Consider the following 8095-nt stretch of genomic DNA (forward strand, 5'->3'; position numbering starts at 1 on the left):
GAAATAATGAGAGCCAACAAGTTTCAAAAATAACCTTTTTATAAGATGTTTTTTTTTCCAGCACATGTGACAAAAGAATAAATTAACGTAATATCTACAAAGAACTATAAACACTTTTTTTGTACAACATTTACAATTTTACATTTTTTATGCATTTTTGTACATTTTTTTTTTTTAAACATGTTGAATTCAGCATTCGTTTGTTCCACACGACATTCTTTTTGGACAAGTTTCAAAAAGTTTTTCAAGCTACATACTACAATCGGCAACTTTAAACTCAGGGTAAACCCCCCCCCCCAAAAAAAACACACCATCACAATTAACACACTCACCAAATTAGTCGACAGCGTTTGACCTTCTAGGGAGAGTAAGCGCTCTTTGTTGAAGAAAAAAAAATTCTGTTTTCCCCAAAGACACAAATTGCTTCCAACACACAAAAATTACAAACTGTGCAAATGAACAAAGAAGGTGAGGGCAGTTGCAGTCACTGAAGTATTCAGTCAAATCTGGATATTTTTTTGCAATAACATGTTCACATTTAGTTTGCGATTTTCCGTCCTTATTGCTGCTGATGCTGTATTAATAAATTTATGGCATGATATTGAGTGAACACATCTCTGGAATTGTTTGAGTTTTAACTAAATTATATAATGTTCACATTTATTGTAATATATGACACATACACACAATAAAATTGAGAAATCTAAAGAATAATTAAAAATGAAAGTCTTGAAATGCAACTGGTTCGAGTCCAGATAATTGTAACTGCGGCTGCCCTCAACTTCTGGGGATCAGTAAACTAATTTATCTGTGATTAATAACAGTCAACACTTTCTATACATGCCACAATTTGGTAAATCAAACTAAGTTCTTGACAACAACTGAAGCGTTTTTGCTGATCTGGCCGCAGTTCTTGCACCCTAACCAACCAGAATGTCTTCAACCAATTGTTGTTGCATCTCGGAATGTACCATGTACCACCAACACATCGAAATAAAAGTCTAGAAATACACGTCTGCTCAGCTGCCAGTTGTTGTGCAATTCACTTCTAGCACCGGAGGTTATTAGACAATAAATTAAAAGTCGAACGTTTGGGATGGGGACGAGGCACAAGTGATGTGGCGGAGGCGTCAGGCGTTGAGGTATTGGCGGCGTCTGCGATGGCGGAGCTGTGCCGGAAAGAACGGCCCTTCGCCATCGCTGCCCAGTGAGCTGCTGAGAGACTCCTCGCCCGAACTCATCATGTCCTCGCAAGAGTCGTCACTGAAAGAGAATAATAAACAATTAAAAAAATAAACACTTGTCATGTGACAATTGCTTTATGAACAGCAAAATCATGTGCATTATACAGAAAAAAAAAAGTTGCTTTTCAAACTTCCACTTTACTATCACCTGATAGTGGTGTGGAAAAAAAAGTTTGCCGTCACAGTTGTCAGCTGACTGTCAGTCATTCCTGATGTAAATCCGAACGTCACCAAGTTTGTTGACATACCCTGCGGCTTATGTGCTTCCTGTTTGAATGACTTAAAAACAAATATATACATAAATACTCTTAATTATATAAGCCAAGCCCGTTTCTAATATTTGCTCTCACCTTAAAACCCGTGAGAGGTACAAAACAATTTAATATCTCTTAAAACTGAACATAGCCGTTTAAGCAGCTCTCATATTATTATATCATTAGAATTCACAACTAACATTGTTGCCAGTGTGTTAAGTTCCTCTTTCCTCATTTGTTTCAACACTCGCCGGACATTTCAGTAAACCCCATGTTGCATTAAAGGGCAAGGCCTTGCGTGATGTCACGGAAACTTATCTTGTTTCACGGGACGTGACTTGTGACTCGCAAACATCCAGACATACATCACTGGGAGATAGGAGAGGCGGCCGCAAGACATATGAGTCAGTCAGTCGAGGAGCCCGTCACGTCTGATGTGACGTAATCATGGAGCGTTGTTTGCATTGTTGCACTTTCTTTAGGATTAAACATGAATGTGCTTGTAAGAATGAAACACTCAAAACACTAATTTGGTTGCTGTAGTAACAGAATGTGTGTGATGACCCTCCTTTTTATTTCATGTGTCACCAGAAGGAGTGTTTGGTATTTTCCAGCTAACTTTAACCTGTCGTTACATGATGACTTAAGCAAGAGTACATAGATCAGAAACTATAATCACACCGTAGCGTTACTTACTAAACAACTTGCGTGATGAAACCAGAGATTATCAGACACTGTAAAAAAAAAATCTCTGCTTTGATACTAAATTCTGCCTTTAGACTGTGAAAAAATAATTGTACATTTAGATATATATAAAACACTCGGGTTAGGTTCCAAATCAACTCCACGATAGATGAAGCCTGCGAAGTAGCAACCAACTATTTACAGTGTTATTTGTATTGGTTTTGAACACATTTCATCATCATTTTATGCAGGTATTATTTTTTGCCCAATTTGTCTCCTTCCACATATTTTACTCCATTGTAACTTACTGTGAATGTGTGTATGCATTTAAAAATGATTGACAGGACACCAGTGTCCCACTCTATATGCCATCTGTTAGGAATTAAAAGGCATTCTGATCAGCGAAAGTGGGCAATAGTAGTATCCTACGATAATGATGAAGAATTTTATGAGGTCAGAGAGGGTTCAAGGTGTATAAAATCTGACATTTTGGTGTAAGCTTTCTTTGCCCTGTTTCAAAAAGAAAATACGGACTTCAATTCGATCGACCTGAAACGCCACATTGAATTAAAGCACCCTGGTAGCCTTTTGAAGTCTGTGCAGGCAACTAAATATAGAGAGATATCCCTACCTCACCCCGGTTCCTATAGCAGATAATGTTTGTTGGCACTTTTAGGACCACAGTCATTTTTTTTAAGATTGTAGGGTGATGGCTGCACCGGGATACTAGTGTGGCCTTAATGTGTAGCAACAATGGGCAAATGTCAGGTAACAGCTCACAGCAACACATTGGTAGAGAGAAAAAAAATGAACTACTTCAGTTTTGGAATGACAACTTTCGCTCAATATATGTCAATTATGAACTGAACTACTGGTAGTTCATTTTAAAATTGGTGAGCTGAACATTGAAGTAGTTGGTGTAAAAAAAAAAAAAAAAAAAAAGCTTCACTTGTATTAAGCCATTTTCCCCTTAACTTCAGTGTACATTTCTTTTTTTTTTTTTCAAGGTCGTGAACAGACCCAGGTTGCATTGGTACGTTAGAATTCTCACCTCTCGCTCTCATCCCAGCAGCACTCGGGGATGGTGGGCAATTCGGGTACACTGCAGTAACTGCTGTGTAGGTTCTGGGCGGTCCGGCGAGACACGATCCACTGCAGTTTCCTATGATTGGGTTTGCTGCACTCTGGCGAGGCGTAGTCCGACAAACACTGAGCAACTTGACCGCGCCACAACAGGAGTTCACTGTCTGCAATCTGAAACCAAACAGGCAGCAGACCGATTAGCCTGGTTTGCCTCCACTTGGCCCGCCACTGACACTAAACATGTACACAGTAGCGCTTCCAAATGTGCAACTGTATACTGAAACAGGTTTCTTTTTTCAGGTCACAGGCAACTTAGAAATATTTGAAGAGGCAAAAAATAATAATTCTGCTAGAACACAAAATCCAAATTCACTCTACCTTTATGCATTTTTTTCACAAAATGAGCACACATGAGATTATTCCAATACAACCCTAATCAAATTACACCTTGCATAAACACAAAACTCCACATAAGGGATAATTCATATTTTTGGGATCGGAGCCCGGCTACAAATAAACATCGTTAATTGGCACACATGCAAGGAGGTTTGCAACTCACTGGAAGTCTGCACTGAGTTATATGATACCAACAAGTCACTTTGCTTATGTAAAACATATCATTGTGGACAAACCTGTCATGGTAGCCCTTCATAGGGTAATGAACCACATTTTCTAACTTGAAATGGATGCTATGCTCCTAACAATAAGGCAGAAGTACCATGTGAGTTTTACCATCCACAAAGAGAGGTTGTGACAGGAATGAAAATGTTACGTAACTGCAATAAAGAGATGATTTGTTGTTGGCTTGTTAAGTACAACATTATAGTCATTTACTGTTCTGCACACATAAATTTACCTTCAGGTGTCTCTGGATATGATGGGCTATTTCCAACATGTCCTGCGACTGAATCGCTTCAATCTGCTGTCTCAGAAGGGACAAGGCGAGGACGGACGGCTAGATGGAAGAGCATGAGAAAGAGAAAATGTTCAATTAAGGTATTGTTATTACTTTTTTCCCCTCATGCTCAAGATATATATTTTTTACTTATTAGTCTGCTGTAATGCAAGATGCCCTCAACTGTGGATTCCTACCTTAGCTTTGGAGAAGGAGATCCGGCACAAGCAGGCTTTGAGCTGAGCCTCCAGTTTCTCCAGGCTCAACGTTGCCTTCCTGTTCACACAAATCATTGGTGTCAACTCAGTTTGGAATTGGAGAAATTATCACACCAGATGAAAAGAAGGTATTTATGCCGCTACATACACTGACTAAATATTTCATGTACAGAATGGCGTGTTGCAAAACACAAGCATGACCCAAAACTGGTTATGCAAGTGTTGGTATCAGTGACAGTCAGCAATAAATCTTATCAGCGCGCTTCAGCCAGACGCAACTGTCTGATAGTTGACTGCTGGCCCAAAGTGAGCGGTTCTGCTCACAAAAACAACCCCGAGTGCGGTGTAAAAGCAACGGCAAGCAAAAACAATGAGGTTTTGTACATGCTGGCAGCGAAAAATGTTGACCGAATGTTGAATTTGCAATGCGAAGAGGGAAAAATATGTCAAGCATGTCAAAATATTTTCAGATTGAAAATAGTTTAATATCTCTGTGTTTTATTGCTACAAATACTGTCGCGTTGATAACTATTTTTTCTGTTTATTCAGTAGGTGCTAGTAGAGGTTAGTGCAGGGTAGCAACGCCTCTGTTTTTATTTGAGTCTCTTCTATCTAGGGCAGCACCTTTTGCTAGTGGTCTGAGGTTCTGGGTTTGAATCTTGACTTCTGCCTTTCTGTGTGGAATTGACATGTTCTTCTCATGTTTATATGGGTAACGGCAGCTTCGTTTCTGTTCCAAAAATGTACACGTTAAATTAATTGAAGACCACAATGTCCATAGGTCAATCTGAGTGTGTTGTGTGTGAGTTTTCTCTCTTTTTATCATGTACCTAACGTGTGGCTAGAATCCCTAATTCTAATTCACATGTGTCACCATAAGTGTTCTTCACAAAGAAAAGGAGAGGACAAAAGTAGGTAATGAAAAAGTCAGTATTTCTTCTTACCTCTCTGTGGAGTGAGACAGTGCAATCTGATGGTACAAATGCAGAAAGGTCAGGGCTGTGACAGATTTGGACTTGAAGTCAAGCTTCTCCGTGATTATCTTCTCCATTCGACCGAGGTCGGACACGCTGAAGCGGCACTGTCCTATGCGGATGAGCTCGTCCGTGGAAGCGAGGTTGCACTCCTCTTCCGTCACTTTGGCGGCCATTTGGAGGCAGCTCAGGCTGATGCAGGACAAGTGCTTCGGTTGTATCTGAAATTGGATGCTGGTTTTTAATACTTAATGATCCTCCCATGTTGTACCATCGGTAAACAAAATTGGACTTTTAAATAACAATTGTCTAAATAGGAGCATGGTGTACCCTCATCATGGCCAAGAATCTGTCAAGCAGGTTAACAGCCAGAACGAAGGTCTGTGTGGTGTAGCCAAAGAAGCTGGTCAGACTCCACAAGTCCTCCACTTTGGCATCTCTGCACTTGGCTGAGATTCGCCCATCGTTCTAGAAAATGAACAGTTGTCAATTTCACACTATGAAACAATACTGCCCTCATACTCGCATGCACACCTATTGTCAATTTAGAGTGTTCTATTTTTTTATTTTGAACATGTAAAAATAAGATAAAAAGAAAAAAAAATGTTCAACGTACAAGAAAAACAACCACAACAACAATAAAAAAATTCAAACAAACACACAAACAGAACTAATCATAAAATGAGAGCTACAAACAAAAGAGACAGTAGCCAACCCATTGGTAGTATTTTAGACATACATACATTTCATGTTCCAAAGGGAGTAGGAACAAGTATAAACTTATAAACTTAAACCATTGATCTTACATGCATGTTTTTTTGGAATGTGGGAAGATGCCAGAAAAGAGCATGCAATTTCCACATAAGAAATTTGAACTGGAACTCCAGAACCGCGAGACAGAATTGCTACCCACTAGCTCTGCAGAATCCAAACCAATCCAATGTATTCAAAATTAATTTGTCTATATTTAACATTTTTAGGGAATTTGCAATCAGATTTACCAACAGTAGGTTATGGTTACTCAAACCATTGCTTGACAATTCAAGGCAGTAGAAGCTTTTATTGAAACTATAGTGAGTGGACTCACCTGATTAGTGGACTCAATGAGACTCAGGCCTGTCTCCTTGGGGAGATAATAGACCTCCAGCTCATAGTTTGCCCGCAGCTCCTTCATCAATTTGAAGGCATCCATGTCTCAGCTGGCACTTTCGTCTTCTCACTACAGAAGCAAACACACTTATGTAATTCTTGCTGGTGTCCTTGTAGCCACTGATATCTATCCTGGTCCAGATTGTTGACCTGCTTTAAGAGGGGAGTGACAAGCACAGTTCCCAGGGCGGCCCACTTCCCCCCAGCTGGACCCGAGTGTCAGATTTCCCTCATAGTGAACGCCTTCTCCGCCCCAGACTGAAAAACAACTGCCTTTTTTGACGGGTTTGATAATTTATCTGGGTCGTAAAACACACACAAAATACGCTACACGGTCCAGTTCTATTTTATTTATTTAATAAATGGCAACAGAGGGAGATGAATCTGTCGTCGACTGCAGCCGAGCGAACCTTTTAAATCCTCCCTTAGGAGCGGGGGAGGGGCTGTTTTCCTATTCCTCAAACTGCAAAACATTCTACCCTAGAGCGCCGTCATCGACACCAAATCAAACGTTTTCAAGATTATGGCCCAATAATACAATCAGATATGGTATCCATGTGTTTTCTAAATTACTATGGTTTAAAAACGGTCTTTGGAGACAACAGGATCCCAAGGATACGAGCAGCGTCCAATTGAAAAACACGGATGGTTGTCAAAAGAATATGATGCTTGAAAACTGATGTTAAATGATTATTTCTTAACGCAAATCAATGTAAAAAAAAAAGGCATGGAAGATTTAGGAATAGCCCTGTTTTTCACGTATTGGCCAAATTGGAAATTTAACTTGAATACAGTTTTCAAAACCGTACGTTTTTCACGTAAATTGCTGTGAAACATTAATCGAAAAAGACACATTGTGACTATTTGATGATCGTTCGATTACTCTACTTTTGATTTGGCCATTGTAATATGATCAATCGTTCACTTTCCTCCGTTATTTCTTTTTCCATCGATTAGGACACGGAATGAAGAATCGCGTGTTCTATATAATATTGCAATAATCCCAATAAATTGATAGAGGTGATCCTACCTGTTAAGGCAAATTAGATCCACATCTCTGTAGTATTTCGGTGATGTATTCTTCTGGTTTTCCTGTAGTCCGTCTCCTTTCTCTTTTTCTCTCTTTTGTTGATGTTGCTAACACTTACGCCCACCCATGACGTCACTGGAGATGAACCAATCATGGCATTGGTGTTAGAATAGAAAATCGCCTCCAGTGGTAGCGGATCTAATGTTCAAACATAATACGTACGTTGTTACAGACGTTATCATAATCTTATTTAGGCCTGGTTCGTAACAATAATAAACGTAATACCACATGACTTTATAGTTTAAGTATATTATCGTCTTGACGAAAACGACCGCTGGTAGTTCTTATATTACCGACCTTGAACAAAAGACTACTGTCTTCGGATTGACGTTACTATTACCCAATCACAGAGCCGCATTTTTTCGTGTTCAAATAGTCCGCCCAAAATAGGCGTCTCTGATTGGCTTTTGATCTGACAGGGCTGCGACGCAAAGAACTATATTACGTAAATGTTTTGAGTAGATCGCCACATAAATATAGCTTCTCGGTTAAATTGTACTGTGG

At 39.5% G+C, this 8095-nt stretch overlaps 1 protein-coding gene across 2 annotated transcripts; it reads right to left on the reverse strand.

Annotated features, from left to right (window-relative positions):
* Nucleotides 1-21: 21 nt before the first annotated feature.
* On the reverse strand, nt 22-7686 carry ccng2 (cyclin G2). 2 transcript variants are annotated; one of them, XM_088281091.1, is made up of 8 exons: nt 7532-7686; nt 6440-6571; nt 5683-5820; nt 5323-5573; nt 4358-4436; nt 4122-4220; nt 3234-3436; nt 22-1263 (listed from the first exon to the last, which is right to left on the reverse strand). In XM_088281091.1, exons 2-8 carry the CDS (start codon nt 6542-6544, stop codon nt 1131-1133), a joined length of 1008 nt encoding a protein of 335 aa, XP_088137217.1. In that variant the 5' UTR covers nt 6545-6571; nt 7532-7686; the 3' UTR covers nt 22-1130. The 2 variants fall into 2 exon arrangements, with proteins under 2 accessions (XP_088137217.1, XP_088137218.1); XM_088281092.1 differs by lacking the exon at nt 7532-7686 and adding an exon at nt 6652-6893.
* Nucleotides 7687-8095: the final 409 nt, after the last annotated feature.

Source organism: Idiotropiscis lumnitzeri, chromosome 18, assembly GCF_059441095.1.
Source record: "Idiotropiscis lumnitzeri isolate Australia: NSW breed Sydney's pygmy pipehorse chromosome 18, RoL_Ilum_1.0, whole genome shotgun sequence".
NCBI lineage: Eukaryota > Metazoa > Chordata > Actinopteri > Syngnathiformes > Syngnathidae > Idiotropiscis > Idiotropiscis lumnitzeri.